Genomic DNA, 16043 nt, shown 5'->3' on the forward strand with positions numbered 1-16043 from the left:
TTATAAAAAAGAATATCATTTATTATTCTGATTCTATATCAATATAAAAACATCTGCAGTACATTAACAGAGATTTGTAAAGCAGTCAAAAAAGGCCAAATATCATTCCTGTCATCAAGCTGTGTGACTTTTTTTTTCAAACAGAATTATTTGAGCCGCTCCATGAGAAAACCAACATAGTGGCTTTGCGACCAGCATGGATCCAGACCAGCCTGCGCATCTGCGCAGTCTGGTCAGGATCCATGCTGTTCGCTTTCAAAGCCTATTGGAATTATAGATACTGTTAGCGTTCAGCATGGATCCTGACCAGACTGCGCGGATGTGCAGGCTGGTCTGGATCCATGCTGGTCGCAAAACCACTATGTTGGTTTTCCCATGGCGCAGCTCATTTTGTCTTTCATTAGCTAACCCGTACAATCATTACGTTTGATGGTGTAAAGATGAAACGTTCACTGTACATCCTAATATGTAACCGAAAAGTAACTGAAATTGAATTTTGTAGATTCTAAGTTGAATTAAATTTTAATTACATCACTGAAAACATCAATTACAAATTACAGGTACAGTCAATTACATGTTTTTTTACAATAAATTACATTTAATCACAATTTCATTTGCACCATCCCAGACTGTATAGAGGCACACATGTAAGAAGAAATACAACCGTAACTAATCACCATCAGTCAACAAACAATGTATGTTTTAAAACAAGGAGCTGCGTTCACAATAAACGCTTGATGCCCCCAGTGGCATCCTTGTCGATAGATTTTGCACCTAAGTCCAAAACAAGGTCAAGGTCAAACTGAGGTCAGGTGATGAATAGTATCAATTCATTCTTGTAAGGGGTATTGATGCTAGACGAAACGGTCCAATTTGGTTAACCAAGAGATGGCCCATATCAAGCAACCTAAGTCAAAAAATGAGGTCAAGGTCAAACTGAGGTCAGGTGATGTCTGAAGATGAGTAATGGTCACAGGTTACATCTGCATTATAATCAAGTCTTTCTAGTAAGGGGTATTGATGCTAGACAAAACGGTCCCATTTGGTTAACCTTGTACAGACGAACGAACGGATGGACGGACAGGACAATCACTATATGCCTCCCGCATCAGTAGATGCTGGGGGCATAAAAATACTGACACATTTAAGCATTATAAGTTAACACCGGTCCCAACTGTATGACCAAAACAGCAAATAAAAGTACACTATACATTGTAAAACTAGCAGTTAATACAAAGCTTTTTTTCAATAAATGCTTACATTTTCTTACATTAATCATATTGTTGCAGCTAAAGTGTGTTTTGATGGGTTTATTTAAGACCAAAACTTTCACATCCTTGTCATGTCCCAAAATCACTGATCAATCATCCATCCTCAACAGTCAATCAGGTATCAATAAAGGATTTATAAATACTGTTACTAGCATCTACACTAGCAAAAATATTTTGTACAAGAGCTGTTTCTAAAAAACTACTGACCCCAAACCAGGGGGACATTAAAATGTTTGTAAGAGTCAATATGTTTACACCTTGGGCATGCTCACACATTAACATTCCTTTCCTGCTAATCTTTAAGAGCTGACTGGCAAATTTCCTTGTTATCTATGTTAATTTTCAATTTACCAAGAATAAATTAATTTCTGAAAGTAAAACCATTTATTTTTTAGTTTAAGAAGTTCTCATTTTTTGAATAAAATAAAATACATTGTATCACATAAAATACAATCAAGCACTACAAACAGTAACAGTACAGTATTCATAAATTATATGTAAATTTAACAATCTTTCATCATTTGTACATGTGTAGTGCAACCTGATCATATTAAAAGAGCTGTCCATAAGACAGCACACTTCACAGACATTTCATACCGGTATTCAGCAATTTCCATATCAAATAATGGCTATAAATTTCTTAATAGTCAGGCAAGACCTACGTAACCAAGTTATTTCCATTACAATTTAAAGTTTATTATGGCAATGATAACAACTTGCATGCAAAAATTCAATTTAATTTTTAAAGTCAAATACCAGCCATGATTTGAATTTATTTCAATCAATGGTTGTCTTACATGAATTCATAATTTTAACATGTCCAAAACATTGCTGAATGATACTTATTTCACTTGGGTAATGAATACATTTTACTCGGACTTTATCATAGACTCCTTCAATGTGTAAATTCTAAAACTTTAAACTAAAATCAAAGTATTAAATCCATGTAATATTTCAATTAAACATCGAAGTTTTGTAGTTTGTAGCATCATCTGGGGCATACAAAGTCAAAATTCTAATTTGATTTCTGAAACAGTGTGGTATTTATTTCTAAAGTCACTATATAGTCATAGTAAAAATACTTCGTTTTACCAAAGTGGAAACTGGCAGGTTCTTGAAAATGCAGCTTTCTGATTGGTCAGTTAAAATTTCTGATGTCATGATATAGTTATGTAAGCACATCTGATGAGAAGGATGTCTTCAGTGAAGTTTCAATCCCATATCATGTTGATGTTACTGAGATACAGTTTGACAGTGTCAAAATAAGTTGCTAACAAAACTTAACTAAATCAAAGCAAATTCAAGGTAGGTAAATAATTCCTATCAAAATCAATTCAGAGTTATCTTTCCACCAAGCGCGACACCAACAACTACCTGTACACTCGGACAAGTAGAATACCTCTCAATATTCTTTGAATAGAACATAGTAAAATGCATAACAAAACATGTGCTTTCAAACTGAAGTTATCAGAGATACAGTGTATACAAGACAAAAATTGTTTTAGTTTATTACAATCAAAGACATATATAGCCAGGAACAAAAAACGACAGCTGAGGCAGTAAAGATACATCAGTAGAAATTCATAATCTACAAATATCTGTCAGATCATAACTAAATACAGGATCAACATCAATGTCTTGAATTGTACATGTGCTAAGACATGTTTGATTTATTCATAAAATACATAACAAAATAAAAACAAATTTTATCTCTACAAACTTTGATCACCGACAACTTGATAAAAATAGCTACAACAGAAATTCAAAGATGATTGATATAGAAGTCATCCAAGCAAGGTATAATTCAATTTAATTCTACTTCCAGTTTTAGCCTTCAATAAAAAGTCAGAAAAAATACTTAGGCCAGATTTGAGTTAAGCATAAATTTGGCTTCAATCAGTTCAAGACATTTAGGTCCATCAGAATTTTTCAAAGCATTAGAAAGATAAAATATAACCGTTTTGGAAAAGTTGTCAATTCAGCAAATTAAGGAGGAAAATGCTAAAATTTAAAACTAGTGCTGAAAATTGTGACTCGTGAAAATTATGAAAATTTGAGAACATTTACATATAATAAATAAAGGGGGAAAAAATGATGTCAACTGACATAAAATGGCTGCCACTGATTTCAGAATTTTATTTTTAAAAAAAAAACTATGTACCTTTAACATTTTTCTTTCTTTTTTGTATCTTTTTGACTTCAATTTATGTTTCAGAAAGCTCTATCAGACTGTCTAACATATGTTTTGAAATGATGATAAATCCTCTTTAACCTTTAGCCTGTTGGCGGCAAGTGATTCTGCCTTTGCAACAGTGCAGACCAAGATCAGTCTGCACATCTGCGCAGGCTGATCATGATCTGCTCTGTTCACTATTCAGTCTTTAAATTTTCAGTGACCTACCCTTTAAATAATAAATGGTACTGCCCAAATTCAATGATAGACCAGTCCATTTTAGAAATTTTAGCAGGGTAAAGGTTAATGACTACAGTGAAATCATTTAATCTTGTTGGCACAGAACTTTGTGGTTTTGACCAAAACAGATTTTTCGTTTTGGATATAGGATTCTCTGTATTTCGAATTTTGAAGATAAAATAACTGTTATTTATAATGGTTCATAGGGATTTAATTTCAATGACTAATGGCAATCCTGAAATCCATGGAAATTTGTAACTCTCAATCACAGTTACTGGCAAGTCTCAGTCACAGTGACCTTAACCTTTGATGTACTAGTTAACTGCTTCAACAGAATAGATCATCAACTGACTTCAAACAAGTTTGAAGGCAATAGGCCAAATAATGGCCAATTTTTTTTAATAAGCTGATTATCTCTACTGACCAAAGTTAATCATTAAAAAGAATCTGGCACCCAAAGGACCAAGAATTCCCCAGTTACTGACCAGTAACAATTTACTGTCTCCTTGAGCTTTGACCAGCTGACCACCAAAGCAATAGGGGTTATCTACTATTTACAGTTAATGACAGGCAATAATTCTATAATCCTTTGAGTCTGAAGGCAGTAGGCACATGTGTTCTGTAGTTACTGATCTCAAACACCTTTCACTCTCCAGGTCACTGTGACCTTCAGCTTGGCCCTTCTTATCCCTGAAGCAATAGGGGTCAAGTAATCATCTTATGAAGTATGAAAGCTGTATGCCCAATGATTATTCAGTTATGGAGCAAAAAACATTTAAAGACTCAAAATCTCTTGAACCTTGACCTCTGACCCCCAAAATAATCTGTCATTCTATGAAGATTGTTTTAAACCCCTTAAAGCTTACTTGTGGATAAGATTTATTTTCTAACAGATCAAAGCATATTGTAGTATAAAGGGATCTCAGATAAAGACATTTAAGGGACCACTACTCTATTAGAAGTCATTCAACTGTGAAATGTTGGTTGTATGCAAAACTGCCTTAAAGCGCTAAACCTTGAGACAAAGTCTGACTGAAATCCTACAAGTAATTTCAGATTAGCAATCCAGATTAACTGTTGTGACAGATGGACAGATAGACACGACAAAATCAGTGTATCTCCTCACAATTGTGGATGGGAGACACATAATTTTCTAAGTCAGTAATTTTTACAGTGTGACTAGCAAAGACTAAACAAATATTATTTTTATCTATCAATCAATATATCAAGTACAGCTAAATTACTTCTATTTCAATCAAATCTTTACTATGTGACTAGCATAAACTAAACAAGTGTTTTTTGTGTTTAAGTCCATACCTAAAAAGTAGTGGAAGTACAGTCGAATGAACCAATCAAATTCCTTTCACATTCCATCAGGTAACAGTATAACTAGCACAGAAGATAGTTTTTCTACATATCTGGACCAGAAAAAGTACCCTTATGGTAAAATTCTCAAAACTCTTTAAATTTCATGTAAATTTTTTAGTATTTAAAAAGGATGTAGATTTTCAGTTCACTACTCAGCTAAAAGCCTGTGATATCACAGACGTCATTACAAACAACAGATTGTCACACACTTCCCCAGGCTTTGAAGAAAAGCTAGACCTAATACTACTGGTACATGTTTCACTTTGATTTTAAATAATGTAAAGGATGACCTGAAATTTAAAGTGAATTACTCTATTAAAGCAGTTTCAATAAAACATCAAAATATACCAATACCTATCCCAAATTAAGGGTTCTTAGAATTAATGTTGCCATGGCAACATAGTACATAATATAATATCAAGAGTATATTTTTACAGATAGAAAAAGACAGTATGTTCCCGACTAGGAATAAATACCTTTCTATAAAAACACAATTTTTCTTCATTTCTTGAACAACTGTTAGTGCTAATTAAATATTTTTATGTTATAAATCCCCCTTTGTCAACCCACAGCACATTTCCCCAGACCACACAAAGTTAGTGTTGTGATAAATTTGAGAATACTGCTTAGAGCTAACACAGTTATTCTGTTTTGACTTTTAATTTTCAATTACAAATGAAAGTACTTTCCTAAGTTTGTAAAATTCAGCATGAATCTCTAAATGCTTAGGGATCAGCCTTAGTTCAACATTTAGGGATTAGTGACTTCTCCCTCCAAGCAATTTAGGTATGAGGGGTGGAAGTGACAAACAGAAATGCACAAAAATGTATTCAATAGAATTTTCTGCACTTGAAAAAGGGCTAAGTCAAAAAATATTGCGAAAGGGTGTGTATCTAAAAATAACATATTATACAGAAAACATTGGTCTAACTCTTAGTTTTAACAAGAGCTGTCAGTGGACAGCACGCTAGACTATTCTCAGCGCTTGATAGTATAATATAAGCTATGAGTAAAACTATAACACTACAATAAGCATATTCTAAGTCGAAAAGGGGCCATAATTCAGTCAAAATGCTTGATAGAGTTGCCTCCTCCTTTTTACAGACTGGGGTCATGATGGTAAACAAGTATGCAAAATATCAAAGCAATATCTCAATGGACTTTGAAAATATTCTGGGTGGTATGCAAACTTTAACATTTATTCTAAGTCGAAAAGGGGCCATAATTCAGTCAAAATGCTTGATAGAGTTGCCTCCTCCTTTTTAAAGACTGGGGTCATGATGGTAAACAAGTATGCAAAATATCAAAGCAATATCTCAATGGACTTTGAAAATATTTGGGGTGGTACACAAACTTTAACATTTATTCTAAGTCGAAAAGGGGCCATAATTCAGTCAAAATGCTTGATAGAGTTGCCTCCTCCTTTTTGCAGACTGGGGTCATGATGGTAAACAAGTATGCAAAATATAAAAGCAATAACTCAATGGACTTTGAAAATATTTGGGGTGGTTCGCAAACTTTTAGCATTTGTGTGACGCTCACGCCAGCACTAACGCTCATGCCGGGGCGAGTAGGATAGCTCCCATATTCTTCGAATAGTCGAGCTAAAAATTATACCCAGAGAGAAATTTACAGATTTTCTACAGCTTGCTCCTCTTCAGCCTTGGCTTTTGCCTGCTGACCACCCTCACTCACAGTTTTTGCATTAATGTAAGCTAACCATATCGGAGCTTCTTTCTGAACCAGCTTGTCCTGGCATATCACACCATACTCCTTCAAATACTGGTCATTAACCGCCCTCATTGCAATAAAACAATCAACAATTTTAGTGAAAAATCTACTCGAATTGCTCGGACGTGTCCGTGATAAATAGGATCGAAATATCTGAACAACTTTCAACTGAATTTCGTCAACGTTGTGACTGCCTTCGAGGAGACATCTATCACCAAATGTCACAGCAATAGCCAGTAATAAAGCTGTTTCCTCTTTTGTTAATGAAAGACTTTGTATCTTTTTGCAAACGTCAAAAATGGAATTAATGAGATTGCGGGAGTAAAAGATGTCAGCTGCCTGGTCAATGTGGTATGCTTTCCCTGTTTCTGTCAGTATCATTTGGAGATCTGGGTCGTATCCTTTGTACGTGAGGAACAGAAACACTTCAAAATGTGAAGTTTTTAGCAAGCTGCACTGATCTTCTAGAGACAATGACGAGAACCCGGGAACAACATTAGCGAAAGCAATGTAACTGTGGAGAACAGGCTGACACGACATCGCTGACTGACGGAGAAACTCCTGTCTTCCGTCAATATCAATACCGGTCGATTCAAGTAGCGCAAAGTATTCGTCCTGAGGAACTGGTTTCATATTTCCGAAGACCTGGGCTTTTGTGTGGTAACTATCATAGTCTTCTTGTATTTTTGCTTTAATCTGTGCTTCAGTAACGATACTACCAAACGGTCTAATTTGGTCCATGGCATTTACAAGTTTACTTATTAATTCCATTTCCTGTAAGATACAACTAGCATACTCTTCTTGTATAACTTTCACAATCACTCCAGATCCCTGATCAATGGTAACCTCGACAACTGGAACATTAAACCTATCTTGACTACTGGAACTAATTCTTGAATCAGATTCGTCTAAAGATTCTTCCTTAGGTCTATACCAGCCAGCATTTGAATTGTTCTTCGGTGATGTCTCTTCAACTTTTGACTTTTGATTACTTTCCATTCTATCAGGCTCACCTTTAGCCTCCATTATAGTTCTCGTTCTTCGAGATAGTGTGTACCTCCCTAGACAAGCAGCCTCTCTCGACATACCAACCTCCAAACATCTCTGATATCTACAACCTGAACAATTTCCACGAATCTGTGAAGTGACCGGACAATCCTTGTTTTTCATACATTTGTACTCATCTTTTCTCGTCAAGCAACGCCTGAAGAATGATTTACATGATTCACAACTATTCACTCCGTAATGAAGCCCAGATCCACGACCAAGACACACCTTACATGGCGGGAAATCCAGCTTGCACTGTTTTTGAGACACATCAGAATTTTTTGCACGCTGTCTTTTCACATTTTCTATTTTTCTTTTCTTAACAGGAAGAAGAATTTTTAAATTTTGTTGACTGGTTTCCCCAGTGGAAGGTGTATGCTTGATTTCAGCAAAATCTGTATTCTTTTTATCAACAAGCAGTTCTTTTTCAGTATGATGAGAAACTTTCTTATTCGGAGAATCCTGGCTAGCACTCATGCTGCTTCATACAGTTGTCAGGTCATATATCACTACAGTCTGAAAAATGAAGAAAAGACAGTTGTAGACTTTTAAAAGAGAATGGTTGTAAGTATTCTGTAAGAATAAGGGTACATTTGTACTAGTACTAAGAAATAGTTATGTGGGTTAGAGATTAGGAAGTGTCTAGCCATCCAATAACCAGACGCCTAGCCTGCATTCTAGCCATCTGCTAACTGGACGGCTAGAAAATCCTCTGGGGCTTTTCTAACCGTCCACTAATTGATTTCTTAATGAATAAGTAATGATTTGATATAATTTTACCTGTTATTTAGTTAAGATATAAATACTAAAGTATGAATCATCAGTGTCATCTTTAAACCAAAGAAAGGAAAGCACTTTCACAACATGCCATGGTAGGCATTATAAAGAATACTACAAAATATCTATCCCATATCTGAGATATGAAAGATTCTCAAATTCAATGAGAAAATAGTATGTAAAATGACGCCGACAAGCGTTCTTGGAAGAATGCCCTTTCAATGCCAAACCGTGCGTTAAAAGTGCCCCTTTTCAAGGGAAGCACCATGCCCCTTTAAGTGTCTGCAGGAAACACTAACTTATCTGCCAACAAACTTTTGCGTGAAGACATGCTAAAGTATATTTTTAATCGTCTCAAATAGATTACTGTATTTTCAGCTTAGAAAGGAACAATAGTACTAAATAGGTAATCAAGCAGCACTGCTGGGCTAGTCGGACAATGGGGAAAAAAAAATCCTCCAATTTTTGGCATTTTCATGTAAGCTAGTTTCTTGTTTTTGAGTCGGCTCAAGGCTGAAAGCCTTTTGACAAGTCCTTGCTCTTCAGCGATTCTCTAAATGGACCAAATAACACGTGAAGGGATGTAGTTCCATTAGATTTCTCAAATTTCAAACAGTTCACTGCATGAATGAAGTTAAGTTGTGTCAATTCCCTTTGCTATGACCAATATACGATGTAATCTGTCATATTTATAACTTGTAATTGTGCAATACTCGAATGTAACTCATTAAGCAAAAATGTGCATTTTAAGAATTGCGCAGGCTTACAAAGCTTGTGTAACATCCAGCGAAAGACAAAAAATAGTTCCACAGGGCTCCAGATAAGATGCGTATTAGCGTAAATTACGTATAGAAATAATGCAAATACGCATGTCTAATAATTTCTAAGCATATAAATATGTATATAAAATTACAGAAACGCACACAATGCTTTTTTAAAAACAAAATCTGAATCGTCTGGATGCGTTCATAGCCGATCTGCCTTAATTCTCCCACATTGAACGTATACACGCATCGTATGATTTCTATAAACTTTGCGTGGGTTGAATTTTGCAGTCAGTAAACGGATAAATTATCAGAAAAAGAAGCTCTTACTGGTTTGTTTAGTTACTACTGATATTAAAAATGATTTTAATTCTTATTTTTCGAGAAATAAACAAATCGGCGAAACATTAAATTGTATTTTCTTGTAGTTTTTGAAATCGAAAGTAGATCGTCTATGTTTGGCTGGTTTCACGAAACGAAACAACTTTTTTATGAAAAGATTTAAATAACAGGTAATTTAACCATAAACTTCAATGTTAGATACTGCCAATTGCTGCTAAATGTCTCCGTATCATCACAATTTGTAAAATATATTGTTGAAACTGGAGAAAAGTGTAATCGTATCCGGATATAATATTTTGGGTAAATATCGAGCTGTGTTATGAAATTTTAAGAAAAAAACTAAAAACAAACTGAAACTGGTAGACTATACTGTCAGTACATCAATCATTAGCCAACTCAGGCCCTTCAGGCCTTTGATTATTTCATTGTGGACCTTTACTTGACATTTTAGTAACATTTTTAAGGGGATTTTTTTTTGCATTTGTAGAAATGTAAACAAACCTTATTACTCATGTGTTCATACTTAAATTTTAGCTGTCAGTTTCGAAAATATTCCATAGTGTCTGGAACAACTGATACGGGGACTGGAAACCGGCATTTATCTTATCTTATGCTGTCGTCCAATCGAAGCGTATGCCGTAGGTTATTCTGCTATTACTCAAACACTTACGCCTTACAGTTTAACTCATCCTTTCAGTGAAAATCTGGGAAAGCATTTGTTGATTTTTTTGTTGAAAACAAATGTTCTGCCATGAAATTATTGCCTGCATCTATTTTTAAATGGAAAATATCTACACTAATGTTACTTTTCGCCCTGTGAAAATGGCTAAATCTAGAATTGTCTTACCCAGAGAGAAAGATGTTGTTTTTTACATGATATTTGCCTTGTTGATTCAGAGTATTTAGAACAAAAAAATTAGGACATATTTTAATGAAAATAGCAAGTCAAAACTGTAAACTGTTGCCTGAAAATATTTGTTTATGACATTGCTCTGTTCTTCACCATTTAAATGCGTGTTAAACCTAGATGATTTTCTGCAGTTTTATCTAAAAGTTCGGAATACTAAATGTAACTTCGTTGTCGGCCTTTAAAAAAAAAATATTGTTATTTTAATTTAAATACATTGTATTTTTCACACATCAGTTTTAAGATTAAATTTATTAAACTAATTTTTGGAGTTTAAACAACAATTTCGTTTGAAACATTCCCTACGTTCAAGAAGAATGTTTGTTTCTGTATGTAGAAATCTGACATTATAAACAATAATTATAATTATGGCTCTACAAGATTAAGAAAAGTGTCAGCTTTCTGTTTTTTCCATTTTTTTTTATTCAAATCCAACAAAAATCGGCCCTTTGATAAAGGTTTGAAGTTACGTGGTAAAATATTTCTTCAGGGAAGTGAGCTCGAGTTAATTCGTAATAATTAAGCATATAAGCATATCACCACATGCAGTCACATGCTGTTTTTGCTTCAGAATCCCTTTAGATCAATCTCTGATCATCTAATTATTGCCACTTAACATGTGACTGGTAAACCCTTTGAACAATAAGTGTTATAGCTCCATGATTAACATGAGGTAATATGCTAATTACACGCTAATCGATAGTGGCGAAAACAAAATATTGATCGCTAACGACTGGTCGATATTTACAGGTATGGACGACAGCATAATACAGATAAATGTATTGATTTATACGGAGTTTCTACTCCCCGTATTAGACCTTCCTGATAGTGTTGACCTGTCAGACAAAAAGTCTCTCTTAGAAGATACAATGTACATGACCCATATTTTTCTTGGTATGTTTTTGGTGGTTTATAGGACATTTAAGAACATAAGACAAGTATTTCTTTTTTCTTTAATGGGCCCGATTATGTGTAACAGTGCTCAGAACATTGTTAATTTTATTTACTACTGTACAGCCTATAAAAATTAACATCAGCATTGGCAAAACTTGAAGAGCATTGTCCAGATATGGGTATAAATGGCCTATTTTGGTCAGATTTTGATAGAAAATGAACATTTCACTGCAATTTGCTACAAAAATTGTGAAAAATCCAAAACAATCATATTTTCACTGTTTGGGGTGTATTTTAAAACAAGAGGGCCATGAAGGCCCTGTATCGCTCACCTGACCTATTGACCTATAGATCATCAAGATCAACATTCTGACCAAGTTTCATTAAGATATGGTCATAAATGTAGCCTCTAAAGTGTTAACTAGCTTTTCCTTTGATTTGACCCGGTGACCTAGTTTTTGCCCCCACATGACCCAGATTCGAACTTGACCTAAAGATCATCAAGATTAACATTCTGATTAAGTTTCATGAAGATACAGTCATAAATCTGGCCTCTAGAGTCTTAACAAGCTTTTCCTTTGATTTGGCCTAGTGACCTAGTTTTTTAACACACCTGACCCAGATTTAAACTTGACCTATAGATCATCAAGATTAACATTCTGAACAAGTTTCATTAAGATATGGTCATAAATGTGGCCTCTAAAGTGTTAACTAACTATTCCTTTTATTTGACCCCCGTGACCTAGTTTTTGACCCGACATGACCAAGATTCGAACTTGACCTAAAGACCATCAAGTTTAACATTCTGACTAAGTTTCATGAAGATATAGTTATAAATGTGGCCTCTAGAGTGTTAACAAGCTTTTCCTTTGATATGACCTAGTGACCTAGTTTTTGACTCCATCTGACCCAGATTTAAACTTGACCTAAAGATCATCAAGATTAACATTCTGACCAAGTTTCATTAAGATATGGTCATAAACGTGGCCTCTACAGTGTTAATTAGCTTTTCCTTTGATTTGACCCGGTGACCTAGTTTTTGACCCGACATGACCAGATTCAAAATTGCCCTAAAGATCATCAAGTTTAACATTCTGATTAAGTTTCATGAAGATATAGTCATAAATGTGGCCTCGAGAGTGTTAACAAGCTTTTCTTTGATATGACCTAGTGACCTAGTTTTTGACCCCACCTAACCCAGATTTGAACTTGAGCTATAGATCATCAAGATTTGACCAAATTTCATTAAGGTATGGTCATAAATGTGGCCTCTAGTGTAAACTAGCTTTTCATTTGATTTGGCTTGGTGACCTAGTTTTTTATCCTACATGACCAGATTCAAAACTGGACCTTAAGATCATCAATATTAACAATCTGACCAAGTTTCATGAAGATACAGTCATAAATGCGGCTTCTACAGTGTTAACAAGCTTTTCCTTTGATTTGACCTGGTGACCTAGTTTATGAACCCAGATAACCAAATATCGAACTCGTCCAAGATTTTATTGAGGGTAACATTCTGACCAAGTTTCATTAAGATTGGGCCAAAAATGTGACCTCTAGAGTGTTAACAAGCTTTTTCTTTGATTTGACCTGGTGACCTAGTTTTTGAACCAAGATGACCCAATATCGAACTCGTCCAAGATTTTATTTAGGGTAACATCCTGACCAAGTTTCATTAAGATGGGCCAAAATTGTGACCTCTAGAGTGTTAACAAGCTTTTCCTTTGATTTGACCTGATGAGCTAGTTTTTGACCCCAGATGACCCAATATCGAACTCGTCCAAGATTTTATTGAGGGTAACATTCTGACCAAGTTTCATTAAGACTGGGCCAAAAATGTGACCTCTAGAGTGTTAACAAGCTTTTCCTTTGATTTGACCTGATGACCTAGTTTTTGATCCCAGATGACCCAATATCGAACTCGTCCAAGATTTTATTGAGGTAACATTCTGACCAAGTTTCATTAAGATTGGGTCAAAAATGTGACCTCTAGAGTGTTAACAGTCAAATTGTTGACGACGGACGGACGGACGACGGACGACGACGGACGCCGGACACAGGGTGATCACTAAAGCTCACCTTTGAGCACTTCGTGCTCAGGTGAGCTAAAAAATGCATATTCAGAGCCTAAATAATACCAGTTCATAGCTATCAGAGTTGAGAGTTTGTATAATTAACAGTGTTGATGTGTTGTTTGCTTGCAAATTTGACTTCAAAATAGAAGAATAGTGCAAAAATAAGCTCAAACTAGGGGAAATGATTAAAAGTTATGTCATCACAAGCAATTTTGAGAAAAAATTTTCGAAGTGACATGCGTTACTGAAAATGCCATTAAACCTTGAAAAATGATTTTATCAAGCTGAAACTTGGTATTTTTCATGCAAATGAGCTACTGTTACTATCTAAATGAAACTGGCACTATTGCAGAAAGCCATTTAGCCATCAAAACCCAAGACTCATCTGAGAAGATAAAAAAAAAAGGAAGTGGCTATAGGAGAGATCGCCCTGACGTCACGCATCAACACCTGTTTATCTGACGGTGGGCAAAACAAATATTTTTACATCGTTTATGTATGGGATCGGAATTTTTAATTTCTAATAACTTTTTCGTTCATTTATGGATTTTAAAAATTCAAAAAGCTTTGAAATGCTTACGATTTTCATATTTTTATATTCAAATAACTTTTGAAAATTAATAACCGTTTTAAATGACATATGATTTTAATAGCGGCGTATCGATGCTCCAAACTTTTAGAAAAAACACTGTAAGTTAAGCGTTCATAATTAATCGAATTTGTTTCGAAATAAAAATTAAAAGTTATCAATAGATTGCTTGTTTTATATCCTTTCCATTGATAAAAAAATTATTGATATCATTTATGATTTAAGAAAGTTTAAGCCGTTAGAAAAACATCAATGTTTACAAAAAAACTTGGACGCTCGGCGACAGCCCACCCGGTCTTTGTCTTATCAGTTCTAAAAATAGAATATACAACGGATTTGTATACAAACACGATCTCTCCTATTCTTACGGTCCTGTAGGTCTCTTGGGTCTTGATTAGACGTTTAGCCATTTTGTTGTACAAGATGGACATACAAAACTGTCTTTAGAGCCGTAGGAATAGCCACCTGCAAGGCTATTTCACTATTCTTACGGGAGAGCTGTAGGAATAACCTGTGAGGCTATTCTTACGGGACCGTAGGAATAGCCACTTCCGAAAATAATTGGCATAATAGTCCCAGTTCTGTCCATAACTAGTAATCTGACACATATTCGATTAGAAAACTAGTATTTAGGCAGTTTTGAATGACATCTGGTCATTCAAAACTGAATGCAAGTGCTTCAGAAAATCCTGGCTACTGTAGCAAGTGGTTAAAAATTTTGTCCAGAAATACAACAAATTATTCAATTAAATGCCCCCGCTAAACTGAACTAATGCAGAGAAAGAATTAGTATTAGCTAAAAAAGTTACGGACTGCTCAATCAAAGATCTGATTTTCTTCCAGTCTTTACTTAAATGTTAGTTTTTTCTTGTTTGTTTTCATTTTCTGACAAAATGGGAAGTCCTAATTGCCACACTTCCGGTTTTAACTTTTTCTGTTACGATAAGTCTGGTTGGTTGTTCTAATTATACACTGGCTAATTTGATTGGTTCAACTTTGAAAGAAAATGTTCAATAAGGGGAAGTAACTTATTGCATGTCAAAATCTAGGACAATCCGTCACCAGTACCTCAATTATCGTCAAAACTTGTGAAAAAGAATGTTTGTTTTCTATCAAAAAAATCTGATCTTTTTAAGAAAGTGGTCATTATGCCATTAATAACTAAAAATTAATTAGGACCTTTAGAAATCAGCATCATCAAGCGTATTTTTTTTAATTGGACCATTATTTATTTTAAATACGCAATAGTTAATCCCAGCTTGGCCTCCTCAGTAGTTTTTGGAAATTTCTTTAAAAAATACAGATTAAATTCTTGAGTTCCGCTGGAGTCTATGCTTGTGCCCCTGCTCTTCCTTGCACAGATATAAATTAGTCCAACTAATTTTACGCGATCCTAGGAAATATTGAGATATTTTTTTCATATGGACAATATCCCCACTCGCGACGTTTAGATTGCCTACAATCTGAACGTCGAATTATTTTGACTAAGATATAAATGACCTCCCATAAACTATCCATTTTAAAGTGTGTATTCACAGATTACACTGCAATATATATGTCACTTAGGGGAAACTGGGGCACCACGGGACATCAGATGTAACTTTTTTCTGGAAAATAAATTAATCTATCTGAATCGCTAAAAATCTTGCCTTTATCAGGCTGTTTTTCTATACGGAGTTTGAAGGTTGGAGGATTCAAAATAAAACTTCAGTTGAGATTTTTCTTTTTTTTTCTAGATCTGCTCCGAGTAAAAAAACACTTGTCACTAATATTGTCTCATAAAGTTTTGCAGTTGATCATGTGACCTTATGATCGATATTGTTGTCATAAGAAATTTTGCATTGAAACCATCACCATTGTGT

The 16043-nt window shown here is 34.7% G+C and overlaps 1 protein-coding gene across 2 annotated transcripts; it reads right to left on the reverse strand.

The window, feature by feature from the left end:
* On the reverse strand, positions 1-15116 carry LOC123534693 (nuclear receptor ROR-beta-like). 2 transcript variants are annotated; one of them, XM_045317040.2, is made up of 2 exons: positions 14995-15116; positions 1-8346 (listed from the first exon to the last, which is right to left on the reverse strand). In XM_045317040.2, the coding sequence occupies exon 2, from the start codon at positions 8305-8307 to the stop codon at positions 6682-6684; it is 1626 nt and encodes a 541-aa protein (XP_045172975.2). In that variant the 5' UTR covers positions 8308-8346; positions 14995-15116; the 3' UTR covers positions 1-6681. The 2 variants fall into 2 exon arrangements, with proteins under 2 accessions (XP_045172975.2, XP_045172974.2); XM_045317039.2 differs by having other exon boundaries at positions 14991-15110.
* Between the last annotated feature and the right edge of the window lie 927 nt (positions 15117-16043).

The sequence above is a fragment of the Mercenaria mercenaria genome, chromosome 12, assembly GCF_021730395.1.
Source record: "Mercenaria mercenaria strain notata chromosome 12, MADL_Memer_1, whole genome shotgun sequence".
Classification (NCBI taxonomy): Eukaryota; Metazoa; Mollusca; class Bivalvia; order Venerida; family Veneridae; genus Mercenaria; species Mercenaria mercenaria.